Below are 23140 nucleotides of genomic sequence, written 5' to 3' on the forward strand. Positions count from 1 at the left end.
TCACACAAAAAATTAATCAGTTTGACTTCGTAATCCGAAAAGATTCACTTACAGCGAAAAGGAGGAAATATTTGCTTAATGGTAAATGATGATAAGTAAATGTGTTAGGAATATTTGCACCAGTTGATCTATGTTGACATGAGTTTAAGTTGATATACATCGTGTAAAGAATTTTATTTATTATTTATAATTAATCTTGAAATAAAACAAATTATCTATTACAACAAAGGAAACCTGATTGCACATTAATTTTGACCAGTCTTACATATTTAGCATAGAAAACCATGATTTTTCAAAGGTAGAAAGCTTGATAACTAGTTGTCGAAATGTTATTATAAAATATCATATAAACGATTTTCCTACACCATAGGAAAGTTAGCGAAGGAATATATTTTTTTTTATAAATCTAGTTGCTCATTATTTGGTAAGAGAATCAAAAACTATGCTTTTTTTTTTTAACTGAAAGTATGCTCCTAGTTTTATTGTAAACTTGTTGATTGCTGATTAAATAAAAGTCTTTGCTTGAGTTTAAAAAAGAAAACTGATAGTCCTCGTTAATGTCTCACTAAGATTTAAGTCGGGAAATTAAAAATATTTCCTCATTACATCTTTAGCCCGAAAAATAAAATACAGACAATCAAAAGAAAAAGGATGCCAGAGAAAACGCCCACACGAAATCTTCTTAGGTTTTCGTTCAAATGAAGGCTCTCAATTCTTCTTCTCCTCACCACATCGGAACCGACGTCGGCAATCTCCAAAGTCCTAAGTCTCTCCAAATCCAGCCTCTCAATAATTCAATTCTGTTGCAGCCCTTACCGCTGAATACGAAGCAGAGGCTTTCGCAGTTTAATTTGCCACATTCATGTAAGTTCAACTTTTAAATTTACAACGTGATCGTCCTCATCCCATCTCATATTTCCTTATTTTCTAATGAAATGGAAACCCAAAAAGAAAAAGTTTCTAACTTGGATGAATGCTAGATGCGGTTTTCTCTCAATTATGATTTTGTAGCACTAAATTTGCTGTTTTGCCTTAGTTATAGCTAGTGGATGTTATCTGAAATGGACTAGAATGAGAAAGTTAGATTTTTATGAAAGCCACAAGGTGCTCGACATATGTCCTCTGAGACCAAAGATGGAATAATCGGGCCCAAACAAACAAAAATTTGTACATCATAAGTAGAGAGGCATATGAATACTGCACAAAAATCATACCAAGAAATATATTTATTTCCAAAGGGCATACAAACAATTGGCGGTTCAAGAGCCTGTTCCAACGCTAAGCAATCCAAAACAAACCACAACCTTGCACCTAACGAGAAGTTTAATGCAGGAGATAAATCGAACATCACAAACTGCTAAACAAATGAAAATCAAACCAACTTCAGAAGAAAAACGAAAAGTGAGAGAACCATTTAGGGACAAGTGAATCCCTTTGGAGCCTTCTTACTGCAAACATTGAGAAGTAAGTTGAGAGAAATAGGGAGATTAAGGTTAATTCCCAAAATGTTAGCCTTAAGGGCAGTGCAAAGGCAGACAGCAGCCTCCAAGTCCACAAGATTTTCAATAAGACTGCAGCATGGTTTTACTGGTGGAGTTCCCAGGGTAACATTCAGCAAACCATTAAGCACATTAGCGCAAACACCTAGTTTTAAGGCATCAGTTGGGCATTTGCCACCTTGAGAAGAAGGAGGAGGGGGACATGGCTTTGGCTTTGGTTTAGGTTTAGGTTTAGGTTTAGGGCCAGGGCAAGTGCTGCATGCACTCACTACTGTGAAGAAAAGGATATTGAATACAAGAAAGAGGGCTAGTGACTTGGCCATCTTGATCTCAAAGCTAGTGCAAGATTTGCTAGCTAAAGAGATAACAGAGAAATGTTTTGAATTAAGATGATGAAGAATGAAAAGATGAATGGCTTGCTTTTATAGGCTGCATGTAAGGAGGGAGGCAAAAGAATGATGAGAAAACATTCTTAAAACCATGTGTGTAAGCCAGGAATTTTAGCTGGCAAGAAGAATAATTTTTGTAGATCTTGGAGGTATGTGAAGAAGGAATTTCTGGTTTCAATGTTCCACGTTGAGTTTCAATATTAAAATTCTAGTAATTGATTTATCTCGTACCTTTATCGATGATATATTATGCATGCTGACAGTGTAAAACATAATTATGTTATGTAGTTTATCGCACACTAGCTAGACCCTTTTTTTAAAAAAGGAAAAATCACCCTAGTGTTTCTTGGGTGAAAATATCATAGATCAAAATATAGAGAGTACAAGTAGTGGTTATGGCCTTACCTCTTGATTCGAGCTACAAAGTGGCAAATGCCATATATAGAGTGTGCAGCTAAGACTACATATTGGCCAGAAGTAGGATAACTCCCCTTTACATGGATGTATGAAATGAGCTTTCAAAAGGAGCAAAAAGGTACAACTCTTCCTTTAATACCGCCACTCTTTCCTTCCTAGTCAGTCCCAAAAGAATGATACCTTTCTCTATTTAGTAATAATTGTACTTTAACTTTCTTACCCTTAATGAGATAATTTCTAACCAAACAATTTTGTATGGATTGTTTTAGATCACAAATTTCAAAAGTTTTCCTTTATTTGTTTTTTAAATTTCATGCCTAGTCAAATATCTACATAAATTGGGACGGAGGGAGTAAGTTATATGCATAATCAACAATGAAATAACCTTTTTTGTTGTCTATTTCTAAAAGCTTGGTAAACCAATTTGAGCTTGCTAGAGCCTAGATGCCATGATTTTCATATAGGAGATCATGTTTGAATGTCAAAGTATGAAAGAAAATCCCCGTAATACAAGAATGCCAGAGCGTTACCCAAAAGAAAACCAAAGTCAATCTGAGCAAACCTTGACAAGGAAGGGTGAAGCCCTAGCCATCTAAGCTTAAAATTTGATCTTGGCATACTATAGTTTAATAATCTAGTCACGGGCTACACAAGAAAGTGCAAGTGGGATCACCAGAACTTTAATAAGATTAAAATTATTCTTCTATTGAATGTGGCCAAAGATCCCCACGTCAAATTATTGTAGTTACTACAATGTTTTCTTGTGTCTATACTGACTAAACTACTCTTGTTTATTTATTGAAAAAAATATTTCTAGTGGAACCATCTCTCGTACCAAGTATAATTTAGAACACGAGAGCTTGATTCTGTTCCATTTTATGTTGCATATTCTCTTATTCTATTTGTTCCATTTTATGTTGCATATTTTCTTATTAGGGCATATAAAAGAATTGCACATTTCTAAATTTGAAAAAATAATAATTTTACACTCGCCATTTTACTTTTAATGACATGTTTTCATAACTACAGAAATCTCACGATATATTTTAGACTGGACGTTCAGAAAGTCTGTCTCTCTTTAACTCCATGCTCAGTCAAATTGCGCATATCAATTGAAACGGGGGAATATTAGTTTTAGTGGTCAGTATTGACTCACAAAAACTCGTTTTGCTCCTATGACAACCAAAACTTACATCTGTTTATACAATATTTGATGCCCAGGAAACAAATCCTTTCTTAGTTCCAGCACCATCGGTTTTTATAAAATTGTACAAACTGATTACCGTAATCTTATACTTGTTTTGTTCTGTAAAATTGACCCAACTGAATCTACGTGTTGCCTGCAAAATAAAGGAATTCGACTAAGATGCTACCGATAAATGCAACCGTAGCACTATGTGTGAGCATTTGTAGTATTTCTCATCTTAAATAATTCTAAAAACAAATGGAAGAAGTTTAACTTTTGGAACTTTATCATAGTTTAGAATATTGATATACTTCATGCGTTACTTGCTGGTGAAATAATATGTTTTCGTCTTCAGACTAATTTATGAGAAATGCATTTGTGTAACATTGCTTCACTTGAAAGAGTGGCTAATCTAGGATCAGTCAAAAGCAGCGTTAAGTGTGGAGAGTTTATTGGGCCTAATATCTACGGGTTGATAATGGGCCATTTTGGAGCAAAAAGATGAAGAATTAACCCAAATAGCCGCCCATTCTAGAACTTAAACTAAAAATAGCCAGCGAATGTATATTATATGCATAATTTATATATTAAATGTGTATAATTATGTATAATGTATGTATATGGCTAGAAAAGGTAAATAATTAATATGGCTGGCTATTTGTGTAAAAATTCCAAAAAAGATAGCCCTGATCGAAACTGGACCCAAACAAAAATGGGATAAATAGCCGGCAGATTTACTATTTATTTTTTTAGCCGATATGCATAAATTATACACTCTTATACACATATATACTATACATTTGCTGGCTATTTTAAGTTTAAGCAGTTCGATTGCCGGCTATTTAGGTTAATTCTTCCACTAAATTGGGGTTTCCTATAAGCTTGCAAAGGACCTGCACTCCGTTATAAAAGATATCTTTATACAAATAATCGGTCAGATTCACTTTTTACTTTTTGGTATACATAGATTTTAAACTTACTATACATGATTATACACATTATATATGGATTATACATTGCTATTTTTTGGGCGGGTGGTTATTTAGGTTAATTCTTCTGTAAAATATTGGGCTCCTACGCTTTTAACAAAATTCAAAACCGGGCCGCAGAAGAAGTTTATTAAATTAGCCATAAAAAAATTCATTGGTTCCAACTCAAAACTGGGATTGTATGACTGAGTTCCTACGAGCTGTTACCATTGACACCAAAAACCACTAGTATAAGGAACTTTTTAGTTGGTAGTGATTATTATAAACAACTACTTATAAATCAATTTTATGTACTGCAATTATGTAAAACAAATTTTAACTGTAAATATAAAATAAGACCCCCCCCCTCCCCCCCCCCCCCCCGCCCCAAAAAAAAAAAATAGGGGTGTGGTGCACGATAGGGATGTACATGGACCGGGTTGGTTCGCATTTTATCAAAACCAAACCAAACCATTATATCGGTTTGGATTGGTTTGGTTGTCGGATTTTTCAGGTTTATTTTGTTACATGAATATTATTTCAATCTTGCATTATTAAAGTTATAGATAAAATTTTGATAAGTGAATATATGTTTACTAAAAAAATAAAAAATAAAAACAAACATATGATCTATTAAAGTGATCTTACGGGAGAATTGTTTTTAGTAACACATAATAGTTTATTTTCTTAGTCGTCTACCAATAATTTTTGGTTGATGCAGGGTTAACCAAATTTAATAATTAAATATAATACCTAAATAATGATATGTTCTATGTAATTTTAGATTATCCAAAATACCACTTCAAATTCGAAAAAATGTAATAAATCTTGACATATGAATATGAAAGAACAAAGAGATGATTAACGCATTTCAATAACACATAATAAGAAAGTGATACAATCTATTAGTTAAAGTAAATAAAAATGAATGCACTTTATAGTTCTATTAAATATTATATCCCATGAGAGGATCTCAAATATTTCTAGAGATCTTTTAAATAAAATTCTATATAAAGTCTTAAAATTATATATTTATATATCGGTTTGGTTCGCGTTTTTTTACTCAATACCAAACCTAGTCGGGTCTTTTAATCGGGTTGGTTTGACTTTTCGGTTTGGTGCGGTTTTCCGGTTCGGTTTGTACACCCACTGCACGATATCAATATGGTCATTAACTTTAGAAGTTCTTTTATTGAAATTTTAAGGGTTGAGTGTGGTTGTATTCTGAAATTTGATTTCCAGCAAGATAAGATTTTCACATGCATTAAGTTAAAATACATTTTTAGTTGAATCATTCACAAACTGAACAAAAGTTGTTTTTAGTTAATGGAAAATGGATAACACTTAGCAGTATAAAGCTTTTAACGAAGCATAGATATACACTATCTTTTAACTTATCAATAGAACTTTTCTACCCCAACGAAGAATGTTTTAAGAGAGAGAATGAGCGTGGTCCAAATAGGAACATGGTTTCCTGTGGAAGCAGGACAAATTTTTGGTGGAAATTATGTCTTATAGGATGGAGCCTACTGTTTTTCGAAGCAAAATTAAAGTTATAGTGTAATCGTATTAATTTCTTTCTGTCAAAGTGGAGCAGAGTTTAAACCTTGCCAAGAACCTTCCGTTCTTCTTATCAGTGGCTGATTCAGAGTGTATAGAGTGTAATATACGGGTTCATGAAAATCCATTAGCTTTTGCACAAGCTTTGTATACGTATTAAAAAATTTACTAAATAATTATTACTATTGAAAATAACTTTTCTACCTTCACACGATAAGGATAAGGTCTGCGTACACACTATCCTCCTCAGACCTATTAGGTATGTTATTAATTATTACTATTTGATTGTAAATTCAGTTATTATTGTTAACTTGAAATAGCCGTAGAAATTTATGAATTTCAAATCTTGAATCATTCATCTGCCTCTTACTTCCTCTACTCCCATTGTGGACCTAACACTAACAAAAGTATTCTTATTTTGAAAAGAAAATAATAATTTGAAAACTATACTCCTATTTGTTGAAGCACTGCATCATTCGTTCAAGTGGATGAAATCTGCAATTTAGAAAGAATGACACGAACTACAAGGCCAACTGGGTAGTCACGGGTGTGTTTTCTGTACCTATTGGTCGGTCTTGTGATCCCCAAAATTGATAAAATACCAGCCCACTAAAACAACAAACTTTCAAGAAAATGTCTAGACAAAAGTTATGCGAAGTAATTTGAGCCAGAATCTCTCTGCTTTAAATTATTTGATACCTTTATTCCAGGCTAGCATTAGTTCACATGTCTGCATGCATGCCAAATTCTAGGGTTCATATGCCTCCGCGAATTTGCCTATAAATACGCACTTCATTTTCTCTACGCTAAACCTAAAAAATAGTACTCATACAAAACATAAATCCTCTGTTTCGTTATGGATTCAAAGAGAAACTTAGTTACTCTCTTTTTATTTTTTAACATTCTTTTCTTTACCCTTGTAAGTGGCTGCTGGAGTGGCTGCAATAATCCACCAACTCCAAAACCAAATCCGAACCCGAACCCAAATCCTAACCCTAGCCCATCAAAGGGACACTGCCCAAGAGATGCCCTAAAACTAGGTGTCTGTGCCAAGGTGCTGAACGGACCCGTCGGAGCCGTCATCGGAACCCCACCGGACATGCCTTGTTGTTCCGTACTAGGTGGACTTTTGGATCTTGAAGCTGCAGTTTGCCTTTGCACTGCACTGAAAGCCAACATTCTTGGAATCAACATTGATATTCCCATTGCACTAAGCTTGCTTATTAATACTTGTGGGAAAAGTCTACCATCTGACTTCACTTGTGCCTAAGCTATAATGCTTCTCTTTTGAGTCGCCACGAATAAGTTTTAGTGACAGGACTATTCTTAACGACCATTTGGTTTTGCACGAAAAATATTTTGTGATGACTTCTTCATTTTCTGTGGTGATTAAAGTCCCATTGCTTGTATGTTTGATGAATTATTTCCCTTTGTTGTTTTAGCATTAGAGGAATTTGTTTTTCTATTTTAGTTTGTTGAAGTTCATGTTCTATTTTAGTTCTTTGTTGTTAGGACTTAGGAATGAGCACTTGATAATTCGTACGAAGGGATTGTTCTTCCATCTCCTTTGTAATTCACTAGTGCTTCCTTTATTGACTTGATGAATTTCTGATTCACAAGTGGCTTCTAAGTTCTTTAATTTGTGTATCTTTTCTTGCTGCTATTTTCAATGGGTTGGGAGAACAAGTAGATTAGGGCACGATAATTGATATCCTAGGAGTTACTCTCTCCGTTTCATTTTGCTTGTTCTAATAAATATTCCTGTGGATATAATTTTTTTTGAAATTTATGGTATTAAACATGTCATATATGGCATTTATGTGATTATAAAAATTTCTTATTAAAATATGTTATTTTTTAAGCGAATTAATAAAAAATAGTGCCCAAACTCCACAGAACAGACTACTGTTCATTGAATGGTCTAATTAGTTTCCGGGTGCATGATGCCTACAAAGAAGAAATCGTCTTTATTCCTTCTATCCCAACATAGACTCTTTTGCTTCACAAGATTTAATCTAAGTGAGTAATTTTAAATGACATTTAGGGATCCTTTGGTACACGGACTAAGTTATCCCGGGATAATAATCCCAGAATTATAATCCCTGGACTAATTTATTCCACCTGGGAGGTGGGATAAAATAATCCCAAGTTTGATGGGATAAGGTGGGATATCCAATATTAAGTCTGAGATTAAATTTATATCATGTTTGGTTGATAGTATAAATTTATCTCAGGATATATTTATACCATCAACCAAACGTGGTATAAATTTAATCTCTTACCTTATCCCACCTTATCCTGCGTACCAAACGGCCCCTTAGGGTGTGTTTGGTATGAAGAAAAATATTTTCCGGAAAATATTTTTCAATTTTCCCATGTTTGATTAGCTTTAAAGGTTTTGGAAAATATTTTTCTCATGAACTCATTTTCCCTCAATTGGAGGAAAATATTTTCCAAAACTCTTTTTCAACCTTCTCCACGCTATTCTACATCCTCACCAATCCATCCCTGCACTACCCCTACCCACCACATCACACTCACCCTAAATAAAACTATTATTAAGAGTACTTCTCTTTTCATGTTATAGATAAAGTTTTGTTTTTCAACAAAATGGTACTTAGTATTTTCTTTCATTTAACAAAACGAGTACTCTTTTTTTTCATGATGTTGAAAAAGTATTTTCTTTCATTTTAACAAAACGAGTACTTTCTTTTCATGAGGTAAAAAAGTAGTTTCTTTCATTTCAACAAACTAAGTATTTTCTTTTCCTGCAATAGAATAAACATTTTTTTCAACAAAACGGGTACTTTTTTTTCATGATGTAGAAAAAATATTTTCTTTCATTTTAACAAAGCGAATACTTTCTTTTCATGATATAGAAAAAGTATTTTCTTTTCATGATGTAGAAAAAGTGTTTTATTTCATTTAACAAAACGAGCAATTTCTTTTCATGTTGCAGAAATGATATTTTCTTTTTCAACAAAATAAAGTATTCTTTTTAGTTATCGAATTCAAATTTCGACGTTTGTTTTGTGTAAAAAAAGTAAAACATTAGTTCCTTTGGGCTATGTGAATTTTGAAAGGAATAAATAAATTCTTGAGGGGGAGGAGTATAGAAACATGAGAATTTTGGAAAAGGTGGGTTGAGGAAAGTAGCATAAAAAAATATTTTCCTAAAAATATTTGTACTCTCTAACCAAACATTAGAAAATATTTTCCGAAAAAAGTTTTCACTCACTAATCAAACAAGAAAAAATAAGTGATAAAAACATTCATTTTCCAAGAAAATATTTTCTCCATGAAAAGCATTTTCCTTCGTACCAAACACCCCTTAAAGGTGCTCTTTTTGCAACTTCTATATGAATGAAATTTACATCTAATACTTTTTGTCTACCTTTCTAATATCTAGCTTTTAATATAAAACTTAAATTGCTTAGTCCATTTTAGTATGGAATAATGATCAAAATGACCCAAATGAAAAGTACTACCTCCAATCCTTTTTATATGTCAGTGAGAAAATTGTTTTAAATATTTGTTATTTTAGAAAATCAAGACGATATTAACTTTTTTCTCCATGCAATTTTACTCTTTCTATACCAAGAAGGCATACTGTCATTAATTACTTATTTAAGGAAAATATAAGGGTAATTTAATCATATGTCATAATTTTGGACCTAAAATACAAGCAAGAATTGAATTTTAATTCCGGTAAGTGTCATTTCATGAGAACTGTATTTGTGGATCTTCATGGTTTTTAAGAGGAGAAAAAGTTAAGAGAGGAGAACCTGTCTCTCATTTCTCTTTCATAAATTAATTTTTGGGGAGAGAAAGAAGGGAGAAGAAGAAAAACAGAGGAACAGAGTCATCAAATAAAAAAAGTTAAGCTTGGTCTAAAAAGTCACTGGAATTTGGAGAATAGAACTTAGAGTGTTAACAAAATATATATTCCTTTAAAGAGTATTAGTGTTAAATAATGTCCATTTCTTTTTCTTTATACAAGAAAAACAAAAAAATATATAAAGAGAAAAGAAAAGAAAAAAAAAAGAAGTTAAATAGGAGTAAAGAAGTTAAAAAGAAAAAAAAACACATTTTATTTGTTTCTTTCCGTCTAATGGTCTGTTTGGCCAAGTTGGAAAAATCAGCTTATTTTGAGATGTATTTTTTTCAAAAGTGCTTTTCAGAAAAGTACTTTTGGAGAGAAGTTGTTTGTATTTGGCTAATCAATCTGAAAAGCAATTTTGAGCAATAATTTGTGTTTGGCCAAACTCTTTAAAATGTGCTTTTAAATATCAAATTACGAATAAAGACATAAAAAGATTTACTTAACAACTAATATTATATAAATAATGTTTGATATTTATTATTAAAGATAATAATAAAGTCTTTTTCATTTTATTTATGTAAAACATGAAAATAAATTGAAAAGCTTTGATTCTTTTAAGATAATTTAAATATATCAAAAAATTATTCATCATATTTATATATTAAGAGACTTCTCAATAATATAATCTCTAATTCTAAGTATTAGGTTTAATATAAGTAAGGTTATTTTGGTATCTACTATATTTTTCTAAGGGTTTTGGTAAGAATAAAAGTCAAAACTGCTTCTGTTTCTAGGGAGAAACTATTTTTTTTCTGTTTCTCTAAAATTGCTTATGCTTCTTCCCAAAAGTACTTTTTTTTTCCCCGAAAAAGCTTGGTCAAATACCTCAAGTTAGGGGTGGGTATAATACCGGCCGAACCGAAAAAACCCGCCGAACCATGAATTTTAATTTTTCGATTTCGGTTATTCGGTCGGAGTATAGTTTTTAAATTATTAAATTTCAATTTTTTGGTGCGGTTTACGGTTTTGGTGTTTCGATTTTCGGTTACACCGAAAAACCAAAATTTTGGGTATTAGTTGAGAAAAATAGGTTTGAATATACGGGTTCTTTTGAGAGTTCAAAACTTATTACCCATCTGAAGGCTGAAGCCCAATAGTCCAATACCCATTTGAAGCCCACCCAATTTATCCAAACCTAAGACTTAGTCTTACTGATAGTCTGATACGTTCCCAAACCTAAATCAAAAATTAGATTTAGGGTTCCTCTCACCTCTGTGCGACTGCTGCCTTCTTCCTCAGCTCGACTATGACACCTTCTTCCTCAGCTCGTCGCTCATCCTTCTTCCTTAGGTTAGTGCGACTTCTTCTGAGTTCTGAGTTCCTTTTCAGTTTTCTTCCTCTATTCCTCAGCTCATTCGATTTTGGTGAAAATTTTTTGTATTGATTATTCCGCTAAGTTAAAGTCAGCATGTAACTTTCTTATATTGATCCCTTTCTATGCTACGTTATTTTGTTAAATAGGAACATGGATTTGACGGGTTTCATTAATCTCTCAACAATTTTCTATGTTCTGTTTGGACTTGAAAGGTTAGCTTGTTTGTGAAATCCAGTAGTTCGTATATTGCTAGCTTCTTGGACTTGAAAGGTTAATTGTTATATTGTGAAATCCTGCTAGTGGATGCTGCCAGAAGTTAATTGTTATTTTGTTAATTGTTATTTTGTTCATGTTGCTAGTGGACTTGAAAGGTTAATACCTGATTGATGAAGCAACAGCTGCAGCAACTCTGAACATTTCCCAATAATTTCAATGTGTTAATTGATAAAATAGGAGCAAAATTGCATATTTCAGAGTAAGAGAAAATGGGAGAATTGAGAAGAAACCCATAACTGATACAGAAGTTCTTCACGCTCTCACTGTTTCGTATTTTAATGCTTTCCGTAGGGTTTAAGGTTTAACTTTAACAATTATTATTTTGTTCATGTTTGGATGCTACAACGTTATGCCCACTGCCCAGTTTTTATATTGTGCAAAAAACCCTGGAAGTTTATGACCACTGGAAGTAAATCCAGATATAAAAATCTTGAACCGTTAATAATCGAAAAACTAAATCGAAAATAACCGAACCGAACTTTGAAAAAATCGCACCGAACCGTAAATACTTTAGTTTGATTTGGTTATTAATATTACAAAATCGAAAATCGATAAACCGAATCGTACTTTCATAATAACCGACCGAACCGACATACCGACGCCCACCATTACCTCAAGTTGAGGAAATACAGTATTTTTTGGGGGAAAAAATACTTTTGACTTTGAGAGAAGCTTGGCCAAACAGACTATAAATGATTATAATGATCGACTAGCTCTTTCAACCTTTGACTGATCAATAGAAAAATAATTAACTATAACCATTTGAAATGAACTTTATCAACTTGTTCTAGCAAAGAGAGACTCTTTTTAAGGTAAGTAGTTTTTTTTTTGTCAACAGACGAAATTATATTATATTAAAGATGAGTGCCAATACAAGGAGCATCGTGGATGCTTTGCAGATTGTTACAAAAAGAAGTAGTGTCCTGACCATTCAAATGGTTCCTAGGAGGTGCTACAATATTATTGCCACTATCATGTTCAGTAATACAAAAATACATGTTGTTTGTTGATGTAGACATCGTTGTGTTTTTTAAGTAGGCAATGCCCAGTTGATCATCCCTAATTTGTTGATTCAAAAAGTTTGGTGGTTGGTGCAAAATGAGAGTGCTCCGGTGAGTTTTGTGTGGCTCCATATTGTGTAAATTTATCTGCAACACGATTCTGCTCCCTGTATGTGTGCGTAATGCACATGTTACCTAGTTGGCGTAGCAAGTACCTACATTCCAGCAACAAAGATGAGCAGTGCAAATTGTGGTTGTTAATTAACATAGATATTACCTCTGTGGAATCCTTGTTGATTTCTAATGGAACGAAGTGATGATGCCATGCTAATTGTAGTCCTTGTAGTAGTGCACATAATTCCATATATGTAGAGTTTCCTGTGGGTCTTGCGCCCATGAATCCAAGTATCCAATTGCATGTATCATTTCTAAAAACTCTGCCTATTCCATTTCTGGGGGGCGTCCTTCAGAAGATCCGTCGGTTTTTAATTTAATAACCCCATTTGTTTGTGGGTGCCATTTTTTATACATGGGTGTGATGGTCGATTTTTGTGTCTTTTCCTGGATAATATATCCAGCTGGTTGAAAAATTAATTGCTGAATTTTCGAGGTGTGTGGGTGGTGTTTAAAGATAAATAGGTTACAGAGGTTCCATATATGCCATGTTGTATATGGAATTAATAATCGTGATGGTAGGTTTAGCTGTAGATTATTAGTGGTGAGTGATAGTGTGGGACTCATTTTATTTCCCCTTACGATCTAGTTGCGGGCCTAGGTTGCCATAAATACTATGATGAGTGAGTCACACAAAGTGAATTTTGAAAATTGACCGCGGATCGTAATAATAGCTCACGTGGTATTTAGTTCGAGGAGAAGACTTGTGGATCGCGGTGACGGACCTCGAGGGGATTGTTGGGGGTATGAAAGCTGAAACGATTGGGAGCCTACCTATAAGGTGTAAGGATCTCTTAATTGTGTGAGACCTTTTGGAAAAAATCGTTTGGGCTTGGCCCAAAGCAGATAATATCACATCATGTTAAGATTTAGCCCAACAATTCTATAATAAACTTAAGTATTACTCCCTCTGTTTCAATTTAGATGAGGTAGTTTGAATCGGCACGGAGTTTAAGAAAAGAAAAAAAAAACTTTTGAAACTTGTGGTCTTACAAGGTTAAGGGGTAAAAACTTTGTTGAGCCATGACCTTTGTGTGGTTATAAAAGGTTCTCATTAAGGGTAAAATAGGTAAAATGAAGAGTTTAAAGTTGAATTATTTTCAATTGTAGAAATGTGTCATTGTGTCATTCTTTTTGGAAAAGACTAATAAGGAAAGTGTGTCATCTAACTTGAAACAGAGGGAGTATTGTACATTAACTTGAGGCTGATATGAAAACTCAAAAAATTTAAATTTTGGATCTGCATGTAATGCAAGGAGGCACTCACAAACCAGTATCCATGAAACCACCTTTATTTCTATTGGCTCTAATGGTTTACAGCCCCCCCCCCCCCCCCCACACACACACTCTATGTATGTATGTATGTATGTATGTATCACCCGTGAATTGAATCTGCATCAAATGGATAGGAGTAATATTTTTTGTTCTATTATTTGCAGGTAGATTTTTTTTTCTTTGTCCCTACTGCAAGCATTCTAGTGGATCATATTTTTCCGATTACAAGCAACTTGTTTACTAAACAACAGAGTTGGTCAGGGTTAGATGAATCTTATATATTCATGCCAAACAAAATTAATGCCGGTGCCAAAGCTGCCTCAATTTGTTTTTACGTTCTGAAATTGTGACAATATATATCTTATTATTTGAGTAATTCTTTTCATATATAGCTTTGTCGTCGCTACTCTAAATAAAGGGTTCTTTACCTCTTCCTTTTTCCTGGTCAAAAAAAGATTACTTTACTGTTAAACGACATCATATGTCCAAAGGAGTGTAAAACGCCATTTACAAGTCAATTAGGAAAGACAGTCTCTCAAGATACTCCATTTTTCTTTTTTTCCCGAAATTCTGGATCCCGGGTTACAATTTTTGTGCCACTTTATTAGAAATTTTATAGTAGAACTCTTTCGTTAACTAAATTACAAAACAAATAAAATAAATGCAGAGTCTGATCGTATAAACAAGAAAAGATGCGGTGAATGAAAGAAATCAGTTTGTTCATTTCTTTTTTTGCTTTTTTCCACAACTTACGATTTACTTTATATTTCAGTCTGTTAAATTTGTTTTTGAATGTTCTACTATTGACTTTATGGAAGAATGTGTTTCGATATGGTGAATAGCATATACAAATAAATAAAAAGAGAGCCATTTACTAAACGGTTGATACAAAAAGGGGAAATGGGTGAAAATTTCGCATAATGCATAATTATTTTATAATATTCATGTAAATAATACTACATCTTAGTTATAGAGTGTATGTTTGGGATCAGGAGTCATGCTACCGATGATAGCACATCTCAAGAGTAGGCCCAGTTCGTATTGGCCCATGAACAGTGGAGTTGGTGTGACTTTTGCTGCTAGGCCTATATTTCTTAGGAATTCTTAAGGGGGAAAAAAAATAGCCAAATTTACAACTTGTAATTGAAAAATAGTCACAGTTTTAAAAATAATCGAAATTTAGCTATTTTTCATGTAAAGATAAAATCTGTGCAAAAACATACTTAAAATTTGAAAATATTCCAGCATAATATGCTGGAGTTCGAATTTTTTTTTTTTTTTTACATATGAGCTTCCAGTATAATGTGCCTGAATTTCATAATGTGTTGGAGTTCCAACATAATATGCTGGAAGTTTATACGCAGGAGCTCCATAATCCTGAATACTATATTGGAACTTTCCGTGTTTCCGCAAAACAGTCGCTGTTTTTCAATGACTTTGTAAATGCTTGTTATTTTTCGATTACCAATCCGAAAACTGACTAGCCCGTTCCATTGTCTTTGTTTGAGAATCTTTCGTTTTTCACATAAACAAAGAAAGACTCAACTATGTAGCAGTGACCAAGGGTCACTTGGCACTGAAAATAATTGTGATCTGCAATTCGAGTACTTCAACCACTGTCGTCATTAAGCTGTCTCTTTGGGACAAAATACACATTAAATTAATTGTTTAACTTGGCAATAATTCCATTTGTCTGTGTAAGAGTCAAACTTCGTCAGACAATCTACTTGAGATATTTTTGCAAATAAGTTTCCACCTAATAGCTTAGCTAGGGATTGTACAAACTACTATTTGTTCACAAAAAGTCATGAAAATGAGCAAGAAATTGAAGTTGAAATATATAGGAAATGAAGTTGAGAGAGTTTTAGACCCACACAGAGTAGAAGTAAACGCTTTTGAGGTGCAAATTGGCAAAAATAGACAACAAAGGCTAATTGACAAATTGCATACTGCCATTGTCTCGTGGCTCAAAGTCTATCAAAAACAAAATGGCACACCAACTGATCAAAGAAATTTTAGTTCCAAGTTGAATGCACTGATGACCACATCAATTAAGATTCTGATTCTTCGAATCACAATAATTCAAGCCTAGGGCTATATTGGATATGATAACAATAATTTGGGATTTCTACGCCAAATAACCGATCGAATTCACTGTTTATTTTTCTTATTCGGTATATACATATATAATATGCACCGATTATACATATACATCCACTGATTATTTTTAATTTAAACAGTTGTGCTGACGGTTATTTGAGTTAATTTTTCTAATTTCTTGATGTCATTTTCCAGTTGGGGACTAGTAAATAGTATAATTGTTAAACCAAAAAACTGCTGAAATGTATTTTTAGCATTGTTTTAAAAGGAAAAACTTGAATTCACTTTGTGATTCTTGATATAAAGCTAGCTCTAAATGAATAGAGAGAGGACCATGGAATCAAGAGTACGTGTATTAAATGGACGAGTTGGGCTAGATTTGGTCAGATTAAAACGGATCAAATCAATAAACGAGTTGTGTCATTGACCATATGATCACTAGAATTTTCTTCGGCCAAGATGAAAATATAAATCAGTGGGTTACAATCCTGGAAAAGTAAGTGTTTCATTTATCACTATTTTTTTTGGAGATTGATTCATCTTTTTCTTTGACTAATTTGACTCTAGTAGTTACAATAATTCAAGCCAAGGCACATATTGGAGAATGCAAGAGGGGACCTAATTTAGATGTTTTTGAAGATTCTTTGAACTACGATTCCCTTCCCTTTTTGTTTGTAACAGCCTTTGTACAAGACTGCTTAGGGACCACATATATTACAAAAATCCAATTATGTACTAAAGTGAGTACTTTTTATAACGGTATCTTTAAAAGATTAAGTTTTCCTTGATTTTTTAAGTTATATTTTACCTCTCTATAACAACTTTTTACCTATAAAAGCAACATCCATATTTATAGCAGAATGCTCTTTGTAAAATTACCTCTCTATAACAGTCATATAGAATCTTTAAGATTACTAATAATAATTCTAAAAATATGCACACAATCTTTCCATCAAACAAAGTTTGTATCTTCCTTAAGATATAAGATTTGAAGATTTGTACATGATATCTTTTCTATTGGACAAATTCCAAAAAAATATTTAGATAAAAAAATAATAATTGTTAAGCTCTTAGATTGTCTTCAAGGGAAAACTATTGAATACCTTTTTGCTGAAAATTTGGACATGAATCTTCGCCAATTCAAGCATTATATCGATAGTAAGAAAATAAAATCTATAAAACAAGCTACAATTATAAAGTTCTTCCATCAATCTTGAAAAAAATTATTTTTTTAAGTAGCTTTAAAATGTCTTCCTTGGAGTTTAAATCTTTATACTTTTAGTTATGAATTTATTAATAATGTATTAGCTTTCTTCAATATTTAACTACTAAAATATGCAAATCTTTTGAGATTTTAAATTTGAATAATTTTCTTATCTTTTATATGTAACATTATAAAAGAAAAAATAATTGATTTTTGGATAATTTTTATCTATAATAGCCAAAAAATATTTAGACGTTAAATGTTGTTATAGGTGCATAACAGTTATTCACTATAAAAGCCAAAAAATAATATTGGAACAAACGAGACTGTTATTGAGAGGGTTGACTATACTTACGCACACAAAATATTTCCATTTCAGCAAAATAAGAAAGAAAAAGTTGGAGGATTATGAGGTTGCATTCCATTTACGTCTTGTTTAGATGGTCGTTATATATGTCTCGTTTCATTATATATTGTATAGTATTATATTGTACTGTATCGTTTTGATGTATACAATGTTTGGATAAATTGTATTGATTGTCGTTATTTCATAATGTCATGCACCAATAATATGAAAAATAACTTGTAATATTATTATTTTAAAAAATAAAGTAAGGTACGAGAAAATATTATTATATAAAAAGGTAGGGTAAAGGTACTACACCAAATCCATCGTTCCATAAAGTAGTACTTTTCGTCGTTACGTAACGACGAATTTAGTGATACGATATAATAAAATTTAAGTAACAATCAAACAAACATTGTATTAAAAGTAACAATACGAAATAATACGACAGGTAACAACCATCCACACAAAGTGTTAGCTCTGGCTTATTACACCTACTAGTTGAAATAAGTCTTTGAGTTAACAAAAACAGCCAGCTACAACGATTAAATTTTACAACGATTAAATAGGGGAAAAAAAACTCGAAAAAGGAAGAGTATTTCAAGATTAAATTTTACAACGATTAGCTTCTCACTTATTGACTCGGTATAGAGAGAGGGACTTTAATCTTGCCAAAGAGATGTGCGTATCTTTATAATTAATTAGATTCTAGTTAATCGTACACTTTTGTGTTATCTTTTCTAATTCTGTAAACTCATAATTAAGTATATATAATTATTACAAAGAGAAGTTTAACGTTTTTGAAATGTGGAAAATCGATCACGGATCGTTAAGAAATGGGAAAGTTGCCTCTTGAGAAGAGAAAACTCGAAAGTTTTTATTTAGCCAAGAGGAAACTCGAACATGAATGACTAGAAAAAGAAATAGTAAATGAAAGTGGAATGTGTGAATCAGACCATTGAAATTGAGAAAAGGAAACTCGGACCTGCTTCAAATTTAGGCAAACATTGAATCACGTTACAAATCATGATGAAAAAAGATATTTTTTTGTATGAAGAAACAATATCATACCAACTCTAGCTAAAAAAAAATATATATGGTCAACATAATTATTCATTACAGTAAGCTGCTAGATTGTTGCAAAAAAATGAATAATTGGACAGACAAATACCAACATCTATGGGTTGCAATGGCAGGTTAATTAGAGGGAGAGACAAGATGCGAATTGCACGCTAATTATTCTACTAAAATGACCTGCCTAGGATAATACTTTCCCATATAGTGCAAAAACATTAAATTTTGCCTAGAAATTCATCCCCAATATAGAAATAATACTATGGTTGCCCTTTCAGCTTCACAAATGGATAAAGTCCATTTAATTATTGTTGGAGTTGATAATTACTTGTTTTTTAATTAAGGGGTTTATGAATTAGTAGTATCCTATATTTACCGTCGCCTAACTTACGTGAAAACAACTCTTCTCCCGAAATCTCACGTGCATTAGTTGATAAACCAAAATCTTGATTATTGTGATGGTTTTAGTAAATGATAAATAAATGGTCCAAAGACTCATCAAAGACAAGACACTTAGGTTTTTTGTATAATTTGGAATTGATACGGGATTTAAACCTGATAAGTTTTTTATCAATAAACTTATTTATACTTTTAGTATTATGGATTCTATTTAATACTTCTTAGAATTTTAGTAATTGTTTATAATATATACCGATGCTTCGTGTCGAATATATTAATTAGAATTCACTGAACTTGTGCTTTATCCACCTCTAACAATAATAACGACACGAGTAACCTATATTGTTAAAGAGGTTAGAACCTCTAATAAAATGAATATAATTTACGTAAGAGGAGAATCAGCTAAAAGTTTTGCATAAAATTATATTGCTTTTCGGGATAAAAATAAAAAAACAAAATATCAACTGTTTTGCCACTTCAACTAATACTAAGGCTTAATTAGAACTAGACCACACATTAAAAGTGACTTGAATAATATGGTCGTCAACATTGAGTTAAAGTAATCTAAAACGACATTGTAACCACAAGTTTGGTTTGTAAAAGGTCCTACAAGAAAAAGGAAAAAAAAGTAGTAATTTTTACTTAGAATTAAAGTCCTTTATATATGTTAATATGAATTTCTTGTGGTCATAAAATGTAACGCGACCCTAAATATGATAAGCAGCTCACTAAATACGACATCTTTTTGTTTAATCTTTTCAATAAATTAATTTTCCTAATATAACAATATGTAGATTGAGATCTTGATAACTCCAAAAGAAAATGTGTAACTAACATAACGACCCTTCACCAATATGACTTGATTAACTCTTATTGTTTTCTTGATATTAAAATATATACAGCTTACGCCATTCTTATTTGGAAGTATTCTGTATAGGCTATCAAATAGAATGAGATCATCCTACAGAATTTAATTTAACAGATAAAAACAAGCTTTGCCCTAAAATTTTCTTTGGTCCTAACTCTGTTTAGGTCATCAATGGACTAATTAAGAGCTAGTCATGCATGTATTATTACTAGCTAGTGGATAAAACATGAAAATATAAACTAAAATTTCTAACAAAATTCTAGCTAGTCAGCTAATTAACTTGTTCCAAGGGGGCAAGTTTTCCTCTCTCTCTCTCTCCTCTATAATACATTAATTTATTAGTCTAAAAATTTAAAAACAAGAATTATTGGTGAGGACTTCAATTTAAGAAGTGATTTTCAAGTTGTTATGATTCGGCCATTTGTCATTTCATGTCTGGAGACTGGCTCTTGGAGTTCGTGAAAGAATATGCAAACTATAATTCTTTTTTCTCTCTTGATTCCCTTTTGAATCTATCTGCTCAGCAATTTTGAAATATTCAAACAGCTTTTAAAAAAATGAATTGAGGTGCTGATTCAGAGGAATTGCTAAATATGCACGTAATTCTCACTTATATGATATACTTTATGGGAATCAAGGACAAGACAATGTTGATATATAAATATATTACCACTCTATTTGCTTCTAATAGGTTTGATCAAAGGGGAGGTAGAATTTTCGGTACTAGATTCATCTTAATCAAGTATATTTGGCACGAGACATAAGTGTATGTACAAAACTATATTAAAATTACAATAAATGATAAATATAAATATATAATCTTAAAAATATAATGGTTGAATCCCAAGTATTTTAAGTATTTAACGCGTAGAACTTAAATCCTAAATTTAGATTGAATTACTCCCTCCGTTTCAATTTATATAAGTTAGTTTGACTCGGCACGGAGTTTAAGAAAAGGAAGAAGACTTGTAAAACTTGTGGTCTTAAAAACTTAAGGGGTCAAAAGCTTTGTGGGATCATTGCATTTGTGTGGTTATAAAATTTTTTTATTAAGGATAAAATAGGTAAAATGAAGAGTTTAAAATAAAATTATTTTTAAATTTAAAAATATATTATTTATTTTAAAACAGATTAAAAAGAAAAGTATTTCGAAAGAGAGTGTTCTGATCAAGAATATACTAGCAAAAGGGTCGATGAATCAAACGACGATGGGTCCCGCTTAGAATCGACGAATAAGGCCCTTTTTAGAACCTAACTTTATCTGCTTTCGTAATAATTTGCTTTTCTTTTCTTTTTCCTAAAATTTCATTAGTCAACTCCTAATATATAAATCAATTATGAGCCAGAGTTATGTCTGGTTGCAATATATTCCTGCAATTCATGATCAAATCTTTGCACTTAACGTGTCAAAAGTTTTTATGATTTGACAACTATGTTCCAAATCAGGTTTAACTTCGCTTGCTAAATGGGATTTTCTTTCTTTAGAATTTTAGCAATATTCTTTTTTTTTTACTCCTTGTGCAATGCCAAATTTAAATGGGTGGCCTCGTATTTTGTCATCTCACTTACCCTAGCATTATTGTATATATAAATTATCCATTTTCGTGCTAAGGTGTTTTAAAGAAATTAAAGGACCACTCATAAATTAAAGCTTAACCCTACAAATAAATGCAAGAAAACATTTTATATAAAATTTTGGCCTACAAGTGGTGAAAGTTAGTTAGATCCCTACCAGTATTTAGACAAGAAGAACTTTAATAAAAGAAAATCAACATAGTGGGTGAGGGTTAAGTCAAACCCCTACAAATGTTTCTTTTCTACTGAAAATAATTTTGTTGTGCATCAGTTTTGTTTATTTTGACTTTTGCGATTCAAGAAATTTTGAAATCTGAAAATAATTTGTGCCATATGTATTGATCCTTTTTTTATATACTGAAAATCATTAAGTGTCATAAATTAGTTGAGAGAATGGATTAATGTTGTCTCCTCATATGGTCTTGAAAAATTATCATCGGTCAGGTTTAAGATTTGTTTTTAAAAATATAATATCAGAGCCAATTCTATTCTAATTCTTGATTTACGCAATGTTGGACTGTCACAATCGGGAATCCCAACCTTGGGGTCGTGGTGGCGCCTAACATCCACTTGCTAGGCAAGCCGATGTGAGATAGTTAAATAGCCAAATTTTTAACAGTTTAAACAAAATGATGATAAATAACGAGAGATAGGAATGCGATCTAATACAACACCAGCATAAGTCATGTAATAATATCTACTCTCAAAGATCCGGAGTTACAAGTACACGAGCAACTAGAAGTTTTACAAACAGAGTTTGAAATAAATACAACTGTTTCGAAAGAACTGAAGATCAAAAGAGGGAAGAGGAAGGAGACTCCAAGGTCCACGGACGCCAGCCGATCTATCTTAAGTCTCTGTATACAATGATCCGAGCTGACGCACCTCATGCACCGTTGGGACTAACACCAAATTTTACACAAGAAGTGGAAAAGTGTAGTATTAGTACAACCGACCGAATGTACTCCGCAAGTGTCAAGCCTAACCTCGACGAGGCTATGACAGGACACCCACATAATTAAACATATATACATATATATATATATATATATATATATATATATATATATATATATATATATATATATATATATATATATATATATATATAAATATAAAACATCAACAAAAATAACGATTAACAAGGTACAATTAAATAAAATTTTTAATGAAACTTAAGAACATGCAATTTTTTAACCGAACGTCCTAATCACGTCAAATCAACTCCGTTTTGCACCAAATTTTTGAGACAAGTCATAAATACTATAATGAACTTATATCAAGTTTCGGAACCGAAATCCGAACCCGTTAGCAACAACGTTAACTTACGGTCAAACTTAAGAATTTTTTAAACCTTTAAATTGCTAGTTTTCAACAAATTACGTTAATTCAAGTTAGGGACTTTCGAATTCTATTCCGGGCATACTCCCAAGTCCCAAATCATGATACGAACCCACCGGGACCGTCAAAATACTAATATGAGTCCGTTTATACAAAATATTGGCCGTAGTCAACTCAAATGAGTTTTAAGGCATGATTTCACATTTTCATCAACTTTTCTCATTAAAACCTTCCGAAAAAAGGATACAGACTGCACATGCAAATCGAGGAAGGCTAAACGGAGCTATTTG

The 23140-nt window shown here is 32.2% G+C and overlaps 2 protein-coding genes and 1 long non-coding RNA gene across 3 annotated transcripts; 2 read left to right on the forward strand and 1 right to left on the reverse strand.

Annotated features, from left to right (window-relative positions):
• Nucleotides 1-511: 511 nt before the first annotated feature.
• Nucleotides 512-14377, forward strand: LOC138896957 (uncharacterized). Its single transcript, XR_011410602.1, has 2 exons — nt 512-864; nt 14108-14377. It is a non-coding gene; the product is annotated as an uncharacterized lncRNA (long non-coding RNA).
• Nucleotides 1318-1822, reverse strand: LOC104088586 (pEARLI1-like lipid transfer protein 1). Its single transcript, XM_009593288.4, has one exon. It carries the CDS (start codon nt 1820-1822, stop codon nt 1415-1417), a length of 408 nt encoding a protein of 135 aa, XP_009591583.1. The 3' UTR covers nt 1318-1414.
• Nucleotides 6297-7638, forward strand: LOC104104590 (14 kDa proline-rich protein DC2.15-like). The gene has a single exon (XM_009612723.4). It carries the CDS (start codon nt 6876-6878, stop codon nt 7287-7289), a length of 414 nt encoding a protein of 137 aa, XP_009611018.1. The 5' UTR covers nt 6297-6875; the 3' UTR covers nt 7290-7638.
• Nucleotides 14378-23140: the final 8763 nt, after the last annotated feature.

This window comes from Nicotiana tomentosiformis, chromosome 8 (assembly GCF_000390325.3).
Source record: "Nicotiana tomentosiformis chromosome 8, ASM39032v3, whole genome shotgun sequence".
NCBI classification, from domain to species: domain Eukaryota; kingdom Viridiplantae; phylum Streptophyta; class Magnoliopsida; order Solanales; family Solanaceae; genus Nicotiana; species Nicotiana tomentosiformis.

Coding starts and splice junctions, on each gene's coding strand:
- LOC104088586 (XM_009593288.4), bottom strand. CDS start 1,822: ATGGCCAAGTCACTAGCCCTCTTTCTTGTATTCAATATCCTTTTCTTC.
- LOC104104590 (XM_009612723.4), top strand. CDS start 6,876: ATGGATTCAAAGAGAAACTTAGTTACTCTCTTTTTATTTTTTAACATT.